The sequence below is a fragment of the Haemaphysalis longicornis genome, unplaced genomic scaffold (genome assembly GCF_048455015.1).
Source record: "Haemaphysalis longicornis isolate Haplotype H1 unplaced genomic scaffold, Haemaphysalis longicornis Haplotype H1 scaffold_9, whole genome shotgun sequence".
Classification (NCBI taxonomy): domain Eukaryota; kingdom Metazoa; phylum Arthropoda; class Arachnida; order Ixodida; family Ixodidae; genus Haemaphysalis; species Haemaphysalis longicornis.
The window spans coordinates 93,555,431-93,573,399 of record NW_027526460.1 but is presented as its reverse complement, the minus strand read 5'-3'; the positions used below and the strand labels follow the sequence as shown (position 1 = coordinate 93,573,399).

At 46.5% G+C, this 17,969-nt stretch overlaps 1 protein-coding gene across 1 annotated transcript in view; it reads right to left on the bottom strand.

The window, feature by feature from the left end:
* The window catches only part of LOC144153313 (uncharacterized), a 49,097-nt gene that overhangs the window by 21,626 nt on the left and 9,502 nt on the right, over window positions 1–17,969 (bottom strand). Inside the window, exons 2-7 of the mRNA XM_077684964.1 lie at window positions 16,748–16,769; window positions 12,532–12,650; window positions 11,695–11,751; window positions 6,691–6,828; window positions 4,329–4,558; window positions 2,984–3,096 (exon numbers count right to left, since the gene is read on the bottom strand). Of these exons, the coding sequence (XP_077541090.1) occupies window positions 2,984–3,096; window positions 4,329–4,558; window positions 6,691–6,828; window positions 11,695–11,751; window positions 12,532–12,650; window positions 16,748–16,769 (679 nt within the window). The remainder of the gene's footprint in view (window positions 1–2,983; window positions 3,097–4,328; window positions 4,559–6,690; window positions 6,829–11,694; window positions 11,752–12,531; window positions 12,651–16,747; window positions 16,770–17,969) is intronic.

Genomic DNA, 17,969 nt, shown 5'->3' with positions numbered 1-17,969 from the left:
TGGCAGGTAATTGCGTTGTAACTCCGCGCTGTATTTATAAACAAAACGTGCTTCTTATCTGACGACTGCGGTTTTGATTTTGTGTTTAGGGTCTCGACAACGTACGGCCAGGATATTTTGCCAAATGCACCGCGCCATATCGCGCTATCACCTTCAAGATAAGCTGGCGCTCGTGTCAGATTAGCGCTGCAGCGTTCAGGTGCGACGCTTGTCGAGAGCGCTCGATTTTTTTTCTTTTTTTTTAACACCGAACTGATAAGGATTTTGTGCGAGGACACAAAAGAGTATACCGTAATTACCCGATTCTAAAGCGCACCCGATTTTCCTGACAGAAAACCGAAAAAACTTGCACCTCCGATTGTAACGCGCACGGAACTGTGTGAGCAAGAAAAACGAATGCGACAGAAACGGGTGATTTATTTCCCGAAGTAATCTCACTCATCTCTCTCCTCGTCGCTCTGCGCTGACCACAACATCTCGTCCTCGGTGCAGTCAAGCACGTTCGCGATGCCACACTTCTGAACTAACGTTCAACCATGGTCGATGGGATCGTGGCCCACGCCTCACACGCCCATCCCGCGAGCTTCTCCAGAGGCGCACGCTTCAGCAGACCGCTCGTTTTGAACGCGTGAGAGCCGCTGCTACCATTGCTGTTATCAAGCGCGCAAGTGGAACGATTTGACAATTTGTGTGAACGCCGATAGGAAAGCCTAGGCGCCTATGCTTCCTGCGTCCGAGAAATCGTTGCTAAAAGCTTTAGCGCCATCTTGACATGGTGATGGCGATGGGTGGGACGAAATTTCCGCTGTTTCGGTTTCGGTTTCGTATCCGATTCTAACGCGCATGCAATTTTTCAACCTATTTTTCAAAAAAAAAAAAGTGCGCGTTACAATCGGATAAGTACGGTACTTGGATGCACATTTTACAGAGACTCACTCACCCTTGAGTGCCCTCGCGGCATGGCACAGCCGTCAGTTGCGCTAGGTTGACGGGCTCTCAAAAATCCAAAACTTGGTGTACACTGGCGATTTATATATTGAATCATAGCCAAGGAACGTAGGAACAATTTGTATATCTTAAAATACCTGAAATAATTTTTAGTCTCGGTAAAAAGTGCCGATTTGTGTTTTTCGTATACTTTTCTTGTGGGCTTTTTTCTGATTACTTGACGAATAAACTAAGAAATTGTACCTTTAACAAAACTGCTGCTTTGTGTTTGGAAGAGCAATCTATAAGCTACAATTTCATGCACAGCAAGGCTACGGGTGTCCAGTAGCTCAAAGAGAAAAAACGTTGTTGTGGAAGCACCGAAAATCGGCCGTTTTTCCGCCCTAACGAAAGAGTTAACAATAATATAAACTTCCTGGAGAAAGACATTAAAGACTTAGTTTGAAACATTTCTAAGAATAAATTTTTGAAATGCTCAAAGGTTTTATGCGGGTACCTGCGAAATCGAGCACGTCGCATTCGTGGTGTTTTCGTTCGTGTTTTCGTAGCAGACCGCCCGCTTCAACTTTCGCAGCGGCCCATTACCCGCTCAGTCAAGACGTCCGGGCGCTATTAACATATGTACTGCTACTGCAAACAAGAACCGGGAAACGCACTCTCCTTGCCCCAAACAAACGTGTCTACACTGTGGGATTTCTGATGATTGATTGTGGGGTTTAACGCGCCGACGCAATGCAGGCGATGAGGCACGCCGTAGTGGAGGGCTCCGGATTAATTTTGACCACCTGGGGATCTTTAACGTGCGCCGAAATCTCGTACACACGGGCGTTTTTGCATTTCGCCTCCATCAGAAAAGCGGCCACCGCGGCCGGTAATCGAACCCGTGACCTCGTGCTCAGCAGCGCAACGCCTTTGCCACTGAGCCACCGCGTCGGGTATTGTGGGGTTTCTACTTAGGCAAATATTTATTGATGGTCGCTCACCGGCATTAGTGCTCCCACTCGCTTATAATGAAGCACAGATGTCTTGCATGAACTAACGGAGCGAATTTCGAGCTTCCAAGCGAAGCGAGAGAGGAGAAGCGAGTTTCGGCCATTTCGGCCATCGGCTACTCGCAGACAAAGCAATGCATATTGAAGAAAGCAAACCAGAGAAGACGTTCTTGGATAAAACCAGCGCTAATTCAGACGAAAACAAAGAAAGTACCACAAGGACAGCCGCTGGGTCCTTGTGGCGGGTCCTCTGGGTCCTTCCAGCGGCTGTCCTTGTGGTACTTTCTTCGTCTTCGTCTTAATTAGCGCTGGTTTTATCCAAGAATGTCAAATTTCAAATTAGCCCAGCTTGCAACCCTCCAAGAAGACGCTTAGGAATCCTGTAGACACGCCAAGCCATCAGCTGTGGTCTTCCCATAAGGTCATAACCCCGCACGCCGACATGCAGAGTTACTCAATATATACAGTTGCGAAACTCTGCTTCAGAATCCGGGCGGTGCCAGCCCCCCTGCTCCGTGGAAGCTGAGGGGCAAATCGAGGCGCGCGGCCCCTAGGAGACAAAAATTTAACTTTGCTAAACTAATAATAGTAAATTTTTTTGTAAAATAAAGGTTACTTTTTAAATTAATATATATTAATTATGTGAAATTTACTTGCGGTCTTGCGGCTTTTCTTTTATGACTTACGGCAGCAGCCGCAAGCACCGTTGGAAAGCCCTTGAGTACTACTTCAACTTTCTGCCGACAGACGACAGGCTAGTCAACGTGCCCCGTGCTTGCCCCTGCGCAGGGGGGCAACCGAAGACCGGCTTTTGATACATGGGGCCTAAGGGGAGTTTCGCAACTGGTATATACCCGGTAACTCTGGCCGACATGGAATCTCAAGCGCAGATCCTTCCTACTATACTTACAAGAAACTAAGACCAACTGGATAGCCGTTTCGCAAGACTTGTAGAAACGCTTTCTAAGGTTCTCCAGAAAAGCACGCCGCCATAAATTACCGTGTTAGGAGAAGAGCCTCGGGTTTCAGCAATTTTCACTCACTGTGCAACAGAATAGAGCCTCGTGGACACCAAGGCCGTCGGGGAGTTCCAGTCTGTCAGCGTCACGGAGATGGCGATCTCGAGCCTGCCTGCGCTCATCGTGCTTTTCAGCTCCTGCGTAACGAATGAAGCGCAGACTACGTGCAACTGGTGTCGTGGCATGTTCCACCCCAAAATTCTCATACAGCAAGCCTTCGCTACAAAGAAATCGGCTTAATTGAAATCTCTCCTCATTCGACGTTCCTGACGGTCCCCAGTGCAGTGCAAGGGAAGCAGCTGCCCCTCGCTTTTAGCGAGGTCACGCTTATAACGAAGTCACTTTGCTGTCTATGCGTCTTCGTTATACCGAGGTGATTATTGTATACTTAAATTACACGGGCTACTTACTGTTCGGTACCGTGGTACGCCACCTTCCCTGCATGATAAGTTTAATGCTCAAATTTTGGTTTTAAACGCCGAAGCTACACTGGCACTATGAGGGAAGCCGTCGGGGTGTGCTATACAGACTATCTGAGATTTGTGGGATTTCTTTAATTAAACATACTTCGCACGCGAATTTTCCCATTGCACGCCATGAGAAATAGGTCTTCCGGGAATCTAATCCGCTACCTTTTCCGGTGCCGCACAACGTCTTAGCAAATACATTACAGTCGCGGGGCACCAAAAACAGAACAATACACGCTATTCACTGTCGGAACCCAGCTTTCTTGACTTTTGCTGGCTTCAGTCCGTCATACAAGCCTAAGAAGAAGGAAGAGGAATAACATTATCGATCCACTAGCCAATCCCGGTCAGTAAAGAAGTCCTTGATGCCCGACGTTCCAAGCCATCTCTGAGTCATTTTTGGCGACGCAGCAGCCAGGTCTTGACCACATATGATGACTCATTCGCTCTCCTCTGTACCATTGATCTCACCAGGGGCGGTATTCTCATGTTTGTCCGTTTTGAAAACGTCTGTTTTGTGTCCGTTTCATTGTGACGTACTTCCAGATGTAGGCGGGCTTTAGGTTGACTTTTACGCAACTGTACTTTTCAACACATTTTAAACGCCTAAACCTATTTTAGACTATCTTTTATGTGTTCATTGTTTCGCCAGAGAACCGACAATAAGGCGACGAAAAATCGTCTGCTCCACATCGTCTGCTCCGAGAATCAGTGGCTCATAGCTAGACCTAAAACGGGCAAAACGCCAGAATACCGCCCTAGCCGTGAAAAGTGCGCGATCAATCAACATTTATACGGACATCGCCGTGTGTACAGTGAAAAGCAGATTGCAATGATGATGCTCTTAGTATTAATGCCAGACAATGTCCCCAAATGTCGTCTTCGGCGATGCTTCCGCTCACCTCCAGCACTCCGACCAATTCTTCGAGCTTCTCGGTGCTGGTCCGGTGGTTCACGAAGGCCAGGCCATGGAATCCTCTGGCGGCCAACCACCGCGCGGCGGCCTCCCCAAAGCGACGCACCAGCGACGCCGACTGGCCGAGCTCGTGCAGCGAAGGGCTGCCTATGGCCGCGAGCACAGACGGGCCGCCGTCGACGGTGGACGCGTTCTCGAACGCCAACAGCGTCGCCTCTGCGTCGCAGATCGCGTGGACTCATCCACTCTTAACGTGAAACCGTCACTTTGCTAGGTTAGCGAAAACGCGCACCCGGATGGCGTCCGCCAAAGGCGTCCACTAAAGCGCGCAGATATGACGCGATCTCAATATAAATCTCTTCTTAAAGAAAGTTGAGCTCAGCGCTAAAGCTTGGTCCAGTCCAAGGAAAGTGCGTCCAATCGATCGTCAAACCTTCAAAGACCCAAATCGCAAACGAAGAACGAACCCGTGCGACGACTTTTCTCGGACTAAGTGAACGCATCTACGAAAGTTCTAAGTGCATACAGATACGTGGTTTATGGGATAAAGGCATGCTATTGTACTCCTTCATTGTCGATACGTGTAATGTATTATCTAGCACAGTTACTTTTTGGCCATTTTCAAGTAACCGTTTTGACATAATAGAATCCCGTTTTCACGAACGCGCCGTGTGTCCAGATATCATATAAGAGTTTTTCGTTCGACCAACCGGTCTGTGGGGAAGTGCATAAGTTTTTTTACAGGACGCCGTCGGTCCCACTAACAAAGCTTTCCCCAACTGCACTGCATCAAGCGTTCACACTCTGCTCACTACATCGCCGCTCGTTTGAGCTACTCACCAGAGCGCGTCCCATCTCAAACGAATTCTCCCTACCCTAACCTCGACAGGCGGCAAGCAATATGACTAAAACAAGCAGAGAATGGCCCCACATGCACGCCATCTAGATGACATCTTTTCTCCAAAGGAAGGACAGGAGAACTGCCAGCGTTTAAACACTGTGGTGGATAACCCAATCAACAACATGTCCCATGGGAACGTCCTTAGACTACTCCAAGCGTACTTGACATACGGACACCAATTCAGCCGTTATGGCCCGTTGACCCGAACCGGCTGGCTATCGCCTCCTCTTTCGAGGAACAGCAAGCTGTAGCGCGGCACATTAGAAATGCAGTAGAGAAGAGTTTAGCACTCAATTTCGACGAGCCCTAACAGCGTATGCTGAACCCCTGTTGGTTCTTAACAAAGTCTCTCTCTCTCTCTCTCTCTCTCTCTCTCTCTCTCTCTCTCTCTCTCTCTCTCTCTCTCTCTCTCTCTCTCTCTCTATCTATCTATCTATCTATCTATCTATCTATCTATCTATCTGTCTGTATGTCTGTATGTCTGTCTGTTCCTTCACCCCTTCTGTGTACTTTCAAGGAGCAGTGAAGACAAAACGCGACTTTGGTTCATTCGAAAGATCCCCTCGTTAGAATCATACTGACATCACTTTTAACGTAAACTTTGCTCAAATAAGATTCATAATTAAGAAAAACTGCAATGCCCATGCGGCTCGCTAGCTCATTTCTCGCAACAGAACCTATGATGCCATACCAGACAGCTCTGCGATTGGCGGAGGCCGGCAAAAGCAAATGCGAGTTATGCAGGGAGTCACAGGGCGTGAAGGAAGATTATAAATTTTCCTTCACAAGACATGTTCGCTTAAATGTAAAGCATATATTCACTTTATAGAAGTAAGAACGGTGGGGTAAGCATGGAAAGTGCGAAAGTACACGTAAACATTGAAGTACCAGAGCGTGCTGTTGTTGGTACTGCGCACACTTGGCTTGTCATAGCTTCACAGCCGTATGGCGCTTTCGGGTTGTCTGACACGACACAGGAAGATTAGCGTAAGCGACATTGTCATACGTGACCCTGTTTGTCGAGTATACGCCATGTTTCACAAAACGAGAACTTTCTACCGTAATGAAAACAAGACAGGAGCAAATACGGTCAAAAACAAAACAAAGGCGGGCAAATGTCAGCCACGCTATGGTAGCGCCATCTGGGAGGACTGACGGTAAACAAGGCTCTGTAGTTCGCTGAATGCCTAGTGCCGCGTTCGCGTTCACTTCAAGGCCTGCTTTTCTGACGTAATCGCAGAAGACCTCACGGAACAGAGGATTTGCGGGAGAATCAAAATTTTAATATAAAAATTGATTAATTTCTTAGTGAATAAACTATCGTTTGCTGCCGCACAAGCGATGGAGGCAAAATAAAACACCAAATCTTTCGAATAAAACAAATTTGTACTTTGTCTTCACGGCTCCTTTAAGAACAAAAGAACAACTGCGTCGCAAGCGCAGGTACCGTTAACGGGGCTGAAGCTGTCGGCTCGCGGATTGAAGTAGACGTCGGTGTACACCAGGTAGGTGCACAGGTGGCTGGGAATCTGTGCTGCGTACGACGTCCTCCGTGATGCCACGCACAGCACGGTCCTCGAGCCCGCTTTCATGGGGAGAGTGCGAAAACAGAAGTTGTTTGTTAGAGAAGTTGCCGGGTTCTCTACCGCAAGGTTTATTTCGTCTCCCACCTTGATAACATAAAAAAACTAAGATACCTTTCTTAAAGCGTTAGGTACGTCGTTCACACCCAAACTTCGAAGATTAGTCTGGGCGTGCAGCAATGAGAAAAGGATGAGGCAGTAAATAAGGCCGAGCTACTTTCTGTGCAACTGTCTTGTGTAATAGCACTACACAAAAAACATGGTCTGTTAGGGCATAAGCTTCGAGGTGCACCTGACCTAGCAATGTTAAACTTTTAGCATACATTTCTATAATTAGGCCTAAAGTGGAGTATGCAGCGGTTGTTTGGGACTCGTACACGAACAAAAACATTAACGGATTGTACAAGGTGCAGAGGAGGGCTGTTCGTTTTATTTATTATAAATATAAAAGATCTGAAATCTGATTCTCCATCATGTATCATGGCACTGAAAAAGCTCCAACCGCTACACACTAGACGCCAAATTGCCCGCTAAACTTTTCTAGAATCTCTAATTAGGAGTAAGCTTCGAGAAAAACACCCCATACACAAAGCCATAGTTTATCCCCATACTTTGCCCGAAGGAATACCTTTGTGTTTTCATACTTCCCACGCAGGATAGAAAATTGAAACAATTTGCCAGAAAGCATTTTTACTGGAGATGTCATGAAAGCCTTACAAGAATATTTTAAGAACTTTTAATTACTGACGTAAGGGATTTTGACACCGCTTTAAGTTGTGCTTGATCACCAAGCTTCTTATTTTTATTTGGATAGAAAACCCTGTTATTCCTGTACCGAAATTTACATTTCACCTTGGCATTTTCATTTCGATTTTTGGGTCGATGTTACTCTCTTGTCTTTATTGCATTGCATAGTATTGCAGTGTACGTGCATGTACATTTCCTAAAGTTTTGCCCGCCCTGCTTGGACCGTTCAATTTGTCTGCAGTATTATGTAAATAAATAAATAAATAAATAAATAAATAAATAAATAAATAAATAAATAAATAAATAAATAAAGCAGACAATGGCCCCAGCTCTAGAAGGACAAGGCACACGAATTGACTGCGCTCTTGCCCCTGTCCTTGTCTCTTTTAACAAAATGCAGATAGGACGGGCGCTTATACTCGCATTTTGATTGCGCGAAACCCGTGTTTTCGACCATGGTGCACCAGCGCAAAAAGAGCTGATGAACTTCTAAGAAAAACGGATTGTGTTTGACATTTGTAAACCTAGTTTTCGCGAGCGCTAGGCCTGTTCGGCTTTGTTTTGCAAAGACTATGCGCACAGTGCTTTATGAAAGTTATGCTACTGGATAATTGGATTGGATAATTGGAAACATGCGCACAGACGACCCGGCTCGTGCGCCATAGGTGGTGAGACTCAGCGACCAAGCACTGGCTAAGCAGTCATTAAAAAATTAAAGCCGTTACACTCAATGTGAAAGCTGCCGGAAGTTCATTTCAGTGATTCGCCATAATTGGTGGTGGCGCCGTCATCTAGCTCCCTGCGGGAGCTATATAGAGGAACTCTAGTCGCTGCTACCACCCATTGCAATTCAAATTTTCCGCCTTCGCTGTGCTCGCGCGCCCCCTGTCTGAAACTGCGCCAGCGGGAGTTCTGTTCTTGTTGTGCTTGCTTTTCCTCCCGCACGTGCCGGCGTTGCACTGCCACTTTTTTCCACTTACTATCGTAAAAAGCAACTCAACGAGCGTTCCTAACTAAATTAACGCGTGCGCTGCTGGTTAATTACGTATATTTTGCCTCAAATGTACCTACAGTTTCCTTTGCGGTAAACCACGGGGAGATGCATGACAAGCGCTAGCGGTTCACGAGTTTCGAACGCTTATGACTCTATAAACTGCTTGGCTTTCGAAGCCTCTGCGTTATGCCGCAACGACAGCGCCGCTACGACGGAACGCCGTGTGGCTCTACTTGAGTGCAGCGAGCGAGCTACGATGACAAGGCCGGCCCCTAAAGTGCTCTGCACTTAAAGCTTGCGGTACTGCATCGGCGAGGCTCCGAGCGAGCGCAGCTACGGCGGATCTTTGCAGCGGATCACGGGACGCTACGTCATACCTGCAACACTTGCGCTCCAGCGGCTCAAGGTCACTGCGACGTCATCAATGACCTTGCACGCCATGGTGTGGTAGAGATTTCGCTTTAATAAACTTGAAGGTATGTTTTTACCCCATACTTTCGTAATGCGTAGTGCGTACTTGCATGGCTCGTTTGCGGAGTGTCAATAACAGTCCCGTCAAAAAATATCCGCGATTCAATAACACATTTTCATTTACTGCGAACCAACGCGTCGAGCGTTGTTGTGAAATTTTGCATGGGAAATGCTGCTGTGAAGAGTTGGTGCGTGATCAATATACGGAGTTGTGGAGCAAAAAACTGTCCCTTGTATTCAGAGGTTAGAGTTAAGCGCCATTAACATAAGGGCGGCTCCGTTATTAAAGTGCTTCATTCATACCCCACCGTTGCAGGTACACCTGTCAAGTAGGGCAAGCACAAATGTTTGCTGCTATGGAGACTGATCAATACCTTTATTTCGCAGTATCGATAAACGTATAATTGTATGCTGCAGTACTGGTAAGCCAGTAAATTGCCAATACAGATACAGAGCTACAGTGTTAGGAGACTTGCAAATCGGGTTATAATTGTTGTTAAGCGGAAACAATATGCAGCCGCGCATAAGAGTTGACAACGATCAGCGGCCGATTTGCCTTTGTGGTGCTCAGTGTATGAGGAAGGTAACATATGCCCTACGGCGCCTTGCAAAGCCCGCGTAATAAATGTTTTGTCGACTTGACGAGTCAATAGTTGCGAGTGGTTATTAAGTGCAGAGCACTTTAGGGGCTCGCCTTGTCGCCGTAGCTCACTGTAACGCGTAACGCATAACGCTCGACTGCCGGAATTAGGCGGCGCAACGAGATAACGGACCCAAGTAGAGCCCGGCGTACCGTCGTATCGGCGTCCCACAGAGGCTTCGAAAACCAAGCGATTTATATAGACATAACCGCTCTAAACTCGTGAACCGCTGCCGGTTATCATACATCTCCCCCTTCACTAGCGCAAAGAAAACTGCAGGTATACACTTGAGGCAAAATATGCGTAATTAATCGGCAGCGTCCGCGTTCATTTAGTTAGGCACGTTAGTTGGGTTGGTTTTTACAAAAGTAAGCGTAAAAAAGTAGCATTACAAGCAAAAAATGACGCGTTCCAAACTGCGCAGTTACGCGCAGGCGTTTCCGGCACGTGCGGAATGAAAAGCAAACACAAAAAGAACTGAGGTATGGCGCTGATTCAGGCGGGGGGCGCCCGAGTACTGCGAAAGCGGGAAATTTGAATTGCATTGGACAAACCTCCGGAGCAAAAGCAAGCACAAAAAGAACAGAACTCCCGCTAGCGGTGTTTCAGGCAGGGGGCGTGCGAGCATTGCAAAGGCGGGAAGTTTTAATTGCCTTGGAAAAACCTCCGTTCCATTAGTCAAGAGAGGAGTGAGACAGGGCGGCGAAGAGCGTGAATGGTGGTCGCAGTGAGCAGATAACGGCGCTACAGCCCATTATGACGAATCACTGCTCTTCACTTCCAACAGCTTTCACGTTGAATGGAACGGCTTTAATTTTTTTATGCGTTTCACCTGATTCAACAATTACAGACGAGATAATAATGAGACGATGTTATGGCTTTTACTCTGCCCATGTTGAAAAGATTGTCTGAATTTATAGTGAAAAGAAAAACAAAAAAGGGCGCTCGTAGTATAATATAAAAATCCCTACGCACACACAAAAATTAACACTAAGGGAGGGATACTGGAATGAGGCGGAAATAATTACGTTATCATGGTTTGGAAGCACACACTGCGGTGGTTCATGAGCGTATGACCAGTTTCTTGAATGTCAGAAACAGCGTACAGGCAGAGACTCTTTCCGGTAGAATTTTAATTCATAGCAAGAAGCAGAACGTCCAACCAATGTCCTACTGGGCATTCGAGTCAGTACGACGTCTAACGTCAACAGGAAGCTGCGTTTTACTTTCCAGTTTTTTGCTTGATACACTTGTGATCCCTCTGATATGACGTCATGTTTTCGTGCTCTGTCCTTCATGCTTGACAATTTCCCCGCCATTTCATTCAAAAGTGTATAAGCCACCACTCGAAATGGACGTCATTGGGTGTAGTGTTTTCTGTAATATAGTTTAAATAAGTTCTTATCCCACCTGTCCCGTAAAACCGTCTGCTAGGCCGGCATTTACACGCGCCCCAGTCGTACGACACCCCGATAATGCGACGCTTTCTCGCGGTCCCTTGAAAGTCGTATTATCGGGATTCCACTGTATTCCCGCTGCCACGCTCTTGGGCCTGCGGGTGTACGCGTACTTTAGATGTCAATAAGAGACTACTTTTGTTAAAACAAATTGCAGCAGCGTTCACAAGCATTGAAAATTTGCTTTTTAAAAGCAACGATATCTATTGCGCTGTCTTCCATCTTTCTTTCTACCCGTGTATTATCGGTGTTTGAAGACGAGAGTTTAACTGACAAAGCTGTCAGCTTGGCTCAGTAAACTTCTGACGCCGGAAGCTAGAAGTCATTGATTGGGACCAGCATTGCTAGTGTTGGAGCTGTGAACAAGCCGCCTATGGGGAGCGGACAAGCATTACCCAGCTCCGGGTTATTACTGTGTTATGGCCACAAATTCATTCTCATCTGCCACTATGGTGGCATCGCACAAAGGAGGAGACATGTTGTTCAGATTGTATACAGCTAATCGCGAAGTAGTCTGTAATCGTAAGTTAGTCTAAGAAAGCCTCTCAGAAAGCTTACAGTCTGCCGGCCGTTGATTTTCGAGGTGATATTGCGCCGCCGCCGAAGCCACCGTGTCTGAAAAGGGAAGAAACATTCCTCGCATCAGTACATACTTCCAATCAGGCCACGCAGTAGCGTGCACACCGAGGCATGCAGACACCGAAATAAGCCCGGAGAAGCTAAGAGACATAAAAACTGGAATCCAGCTTCAGGCCAGAGATTAAGGCCTAGACCTGGTTGACGACGTAAAGGAATCCGATGAAGCTTGCAGACGCACGTAGAAGAAATCTGTGTCAAGTCGTGTAATAATTTTTTTAGCTGTGACGCTTAGTGGCATTCATCTGAAATCGACTAGCGCGAGCGTTCACCCTACCCTATACTTCTTGACAGAAGAAAAATTGAGTGAGACCAAATTCGTCCGGATTTTCCAGGTAAAAGCGATTAACATTGTACGTATCGTAAAATGAGGGAAGTAGGTTACAAATATAAATCGTTTTATGAAGAAAACTACGCCCAGTCGATGGGTGCTCGGTTTGGTCATTTCGAAGTACGCCAAGAAGTCCATAAACGTTCGTTGCGCAGTATTTACAGGCTTCCACGCGTGAAAGGCGAACGGCGTGTCGAGGCATGTGTTGTCATGCGTGTTAAATGTGACCCCAGTGACACTAGCTCTTCGCTTTGAAGGAGGCAACTGAAGGGTAGCACAATCTCAACAAAATAAGACGAAGAAATTCTCCCTCCGACAATCCATCCCTAGCTCACCCTGGCGGCTTCGGGAACGCCAAGTATTTCGCACACATCGTGAATTTTCTCAAGTCATTTGGCTGCTGCGCGGCTGCGGTATCGCGCACTCACCAGAAGCGTTGCTCTGCTTCTCATCCTTCAGTGCTTGGAAGGCTGTTATTGATGACACCACTGCGGCAACGCCCACCAGGGCGGCTGTTATCGCTTTGCATGAGACGCGCGCACGGCGTCTGCAAACAGGAGGAGGGATGGAGGGCTTACATAAATTCACAGTAAAAAGTAGGTGCCCACAGAAGAGGGTAAAACGATACCCCCAAAACGTTGGTGAAAAAAATTTACTCCACTTTTCAGCCCTGCGAAAGTGAATTACGAGCGAAGCTTTTTAGCGTATGCCCTAGAGGCGACGCAGAATTTTGGTGGACGGTACGAGGAGCTTTTTTTTAAGCTTTAACGGCGGACATTTTTAGGAAATAAGCTTGAGGACCACATCATGTTTTGAACGGCATGCGACTTCGTCAATGACCGCGTTCTAATAGCGCACACACCAGGACGTTCGTTTTTCAACGCTTGCGTGCTTGATCAACATATCAGGCGTACACTACGCCACGCACTACGTCATTCATTCACACAGACTCGTAGCTACGACACGCACGTGGTTTGGCGATATTTGTTCGCTTTTGTTGTCGGCATCCGACTGTCACTTTTTAGGGGATCGTAGGGACAATACGAACGTTTGTCAACTCGCCCAGGTCTGCACTACACCTGGCGTTGCCCCAGCTCTCGAAGCCGAGTATATGTACTACCTCGATCTCTGAAACATGTGCAGAGGTATGCACGACTCAGTGCACAATCATTGCCTTTACCACGAATGTACACGGCAGGAATTTGTACTGCTTTGGAAGCAGTATTTCAGAGTAGATACTAAGCCATATTACGGGCACGAGCCATACAAAAGTGTATGGGTAGGAATATGCCGCATACTTACCTCTCCCCTCGATTTTCTGGCGGTAAGAAGAGATAGTTAAGCAAGTGTAATCAGTAACTCATACTCAGGCTTTCACGCGGTCACGTGACCACAGCAACACAAGTTAACTTTCGAGATAATTTAATTGCAGTTCCCTCCTCTCCTCACCCGAAACTGGTATGCATTGCGGAGCGCGCGCTTTACGTTCTTTCAGCTAGAAGGGAATTGTTCCGTCGACGGACGTAATACTTTATTTTACCGCATGTCTTGTTATTTTAGAGCTCATTAATACCAAACCTCGAGCGGGACTTACCCTCGCCACCCGTTAAAGCACTGCCTCAATCACTTAACATTGCTCCTCAGTATTTTGTTTGACGCTCTTTCAGCTTCTCTATTTTAGTACGGGCCGCTTGCTTACAGATGTAATGACCTTTAGGTGAAACCTCATGATGCAATGCTTGAAACCTGCTAAACGATACCGTGCATACTCGCCAGCATAGAGTTTCATACTAATATACGCTAGAGGGAAATCTGGCGCCACTGTCTAGGGGAGCCGCGCTTCAGCGAGCGTGCCGTCATGTACCGGGCAGGCACGTTCCACTTATCCTTGGCATGGCTCACGAACAGGCTGAAAAGTTGCCTCTGGCTGAAAAAATGCAGCAATATGACTGCAGTAGATTAATCGAATTTGTTTTATATCATAAAATTAAAGCTCCAGAAAGATGTATTTGTCAGGGATTATTTAGAAGCTTCATGCAAGATGAACAAAAAAACAATGTTACCCGTTTTTATTCATTTTGGCTTCAAGACGAAAAAGAAGCCATGTGGCTAACCAATCCAAGGAGGCGAGTAGCGTAGCTAGCTGAAATGGCGCCGCCCACGGTGGCCCGCGATTGCAGCGCCAGATTTTCCTGTAGCGTATATTAGTATGAAACTCTATGCTCGCCAGTATGCCATCAGCTGACGTGACACAGTCACATGACGAGAAAGGGTGAAAGGAAAGCTGTGCGTGTGACGAATTAGTTCTTCGGCTGGGCGGCTATTCAAGGGTGAAAAAACGAACTTCAGCCCCGTGACAACTGTATTCGCACTTTTGTAGCAAAACACGTACACGGCTGCACAGCGATGAATATTACTTAAATTCCTTCGCGCCAAAAATATCTTCAGAAATACGCTAAATGTATACCCTGAAGCACGGAGAACAAATACATTATCTACGTACACTGGTGCAAAAAAACAGAACAAATGATTACCAGCTTAGAGTTGAAAAGGGGAAAATTGTGTGATAGATTTGCATCAGGTGCCCTAGTGTAGAACTATTTTACTATATTGTGATCCAGCAGGAGTACAACTTTTGAGAGGAGAAGAGAACTTTTTAGAGCCTATTTTTATCAGCACTGCTATCCTCGGATTGAAGAGATATTTGACGTACGACTTCTTTTAACATCACCCGTATGAAAGAGAACCGTGACTTGTGTACACTTTTTTATAATTACTCCTAGCTGAAGCTTTCTGAAGTGGTTGGCTGGACAGGTGGCTATAAACTACAGGTTTCTCCGACGCATGTTTTTTGTTCCTGTTGGGCGTTACCAAATAATTAACAAGGTTGGTTGAATCACCTTTTTGCACCCGATGGGTTTAGTAGTTTTTGTTTGGGAGGGTGTTATTATTAAAAGGAATATTCGGTTGGTTAACGATGAGCTATCATACCTACTCACTGCGTCGAAATCAAACTGCACTTGCGATTCGCGGGGAAGCGTGATACAATCGTCATCATACAAATTATTTAAAGAAAATCATTTACTCCTAAAGGAACACCAAAAATTTAGCGGTAATGTTGTGTCAGTAGCAAGTTACAAAAAACTGTGGTTGATTCCTCTGTCATAAGATCTGTCATAAGATTCGGTAAAATACGAAAATGAAATGTGCAGCGAATCTGCAGCTGATCATGATTTGCGGGTCGGCGGCTGCCTTGTGGATGTGCTTGGCGAGTGACGTCCTGCTGGCGGGTCACTTCGGCAAAGGTGTACTGGCGTCATTTCCGGGACGGATATGACGTCAGTGAAATCTTAGGGTATTGCGGCATAAAACACTTTCGTGTTAAAATATAAAACCCGAAAACAACCAACCCTATGTATAACGTACTGTTTAGTACTAAAGATTGCTTCCCCGCAAGAAGACCCTGTGTGCAGGGGTGCACCTTTACAGGCCACTTGCTTCGTCGTACAGTCGTCACTTCCATGATGGATATGACGTCAGGGAAATCTTCGTGTATCCAGGAATAAAACACTTTCGTGTTAAAAAGAAATGGAACACAGCTGTAGTGTCGCGTCGCGGCAGCCCCGAACGGCCAAGAGAACAGACGTGCGCTCGGGTTGAAGAGTCATGCCAAAGCATTTATTCAGACTAACGTCACATACATACCCTGGGGTTGGCCCCCTGGTGGTAGACGCAACGACATCGCAACCGAAACCGAAGTCCCGGATACTACAAAGGCGAATCGGTAATTAAGTATCCATTATCCTTTGGATGTGGTGGTGGTGGAGGGGGGTCGTATGTTCTGGCAATATGACTACGTTCTACTGATCCTGGCGCTAGCCAGAGTAACTGTTAATTATTTATAGTGACGCTGGAAAGTCAGTAACGGGAGCGGTTTGTCCGGTTGGGTAAAATCAAGACAGACTGATCACTTGCAGTTGCGAAACGACACCAGCGAGGATTGCTATACTGGATGGGAGCAGTCTGTCTTGATTTTTACCCAACCGGCCAAACTGCTTCCGCTCACTGACTAGCCAGCGTCACTAGTGACTCTGACCACTCAGTGAGCCGAAGCGGTGCGGCCCAGCAGGTGAAATCAAGTATGACTGCTCCCATAGCGGCCATGATGGAACACTAATTAGACCGTTGCCGCTTTTTGTACCACTTGAGACAGTTCCAGCCATGATTTATCGTATTGTGGAAAACGAGGGGCACCGACCCCCTTATTGCTGACGACAGGGGGAGCTACAGGTACACCCTGACCCGCCCAGGCACAGCCTGGCACACCCTGACCCGGATAGATGTTAATATAAAATAATCCTAGGCCTACTGGCTACTTTCTCTGCACCGTAGCCTGCGAGCTGCACTGAGCGATTCGTCCTTCGTATTATGGAAGCAGACCCCAGCTGTCTTCTTATGGCTTAATTTAGACCTATACCCCTTACAATTTGCATCTATCACCATCGGGAAAATGGTGTCTACAGATAATGGCACCCTGGATTTGTGTCGCCTGGACCGTAAAACTAGCAAAGCAATTCTGACAGCAGCAACTTCAAGATGAAGCGGACAAGCTGTAAAGCTACGCCTGAAGAAGCAATGACCCACCTGGGCAGGCCCCACGGTCGGCCTCAACGGGATCCATAAGTCCTTTTTCAAGTCTTGTGTGGACTGAGAGTCGCCCGGCCTGTCTTCTTCAGCTTCTTCTTCTTCACCTTGATTCGTTGCGCGTGCACGGTACAACGGTTTTCAAAGCAAAGCTCCATTAAGCGGTAAACAAAATTCAAAGTGTGGACATAGATCGGTTCGATTAGGAGGAGGTGAATGAAGGACGATGCATAATCTTCGTAATTTGTCAGTGTAGAGCCAATGGTCTTATATTTCATGTTGGATGCTTTGTAACATGTTCTGACTCAATCTATCCGTGGCAGTGAAACTATTTCGAGCCGTGCGAGCGTCGATGATGGCGATACTTCCACAGCGCCAGCCCGAAAAAAAGGGCCGCCATGCCATTCATCATCATCATATTTAGGGTAATTGCAGGACACAGGCCTCTATCGGACGTCTGACCGCTCCTTCTCAGCGTGGCCTGGGTCTATCATTTGCTTCCAAATGATTTTATTTTGTCCCTACATTGAGTTCTTGGTCCTTTCCCGGCCGCGGCGGCCGCTTTTCTGATGGAGGCGAAAAGCAAAAACGCCCGTGTATACGAGATTTCGGCGCACGTTAAAGATCCCCAGGTGGTCAAAATTAATCCGGAGCCCTCCACTACGGCGCGCCTCATCGCCTGCGTTGTGTCGGCGCGTTAAACCCTACAATCAATCAATCAATCAATCAATCAATCAATCAATCAATCAATCAATCAATCAATCAATCAATCAATCAATCAATCAATCAATCAATCAATCAATCAGTCAATCAATCAATCAATCGAGTTCTTGGTCTTAAGTTTTTTTATTGCGTCTCTCGGTAGCAATTCTGTCCGTTAACAGTAAGTGGATGGGAATTTCGCTGAGGCTGGTGGTGAATAGGGCCGTAATATAAGCATAATGAAACGCGGCACATAATATCCAAAGGACTCATGATGCCGTTCGTGTTTTTCTACGGGTCATAAAGACAACATAGGTCATGAGCAGTATGATATGCTATATTAAAAATCGATAATGCAGACGTAATTAAACATTGTTTTTTAACAAAAATGACGATCTCATGAAAATTATTAAGGGTGCAATGGAACGTAATGAATGGATATATCATCAAAGCGGTGTTTGCTTTAGCCTCAACCTATTTTGAGCACCACTAGCCTGCTTTTAAATTTTTAAAGTTGTTC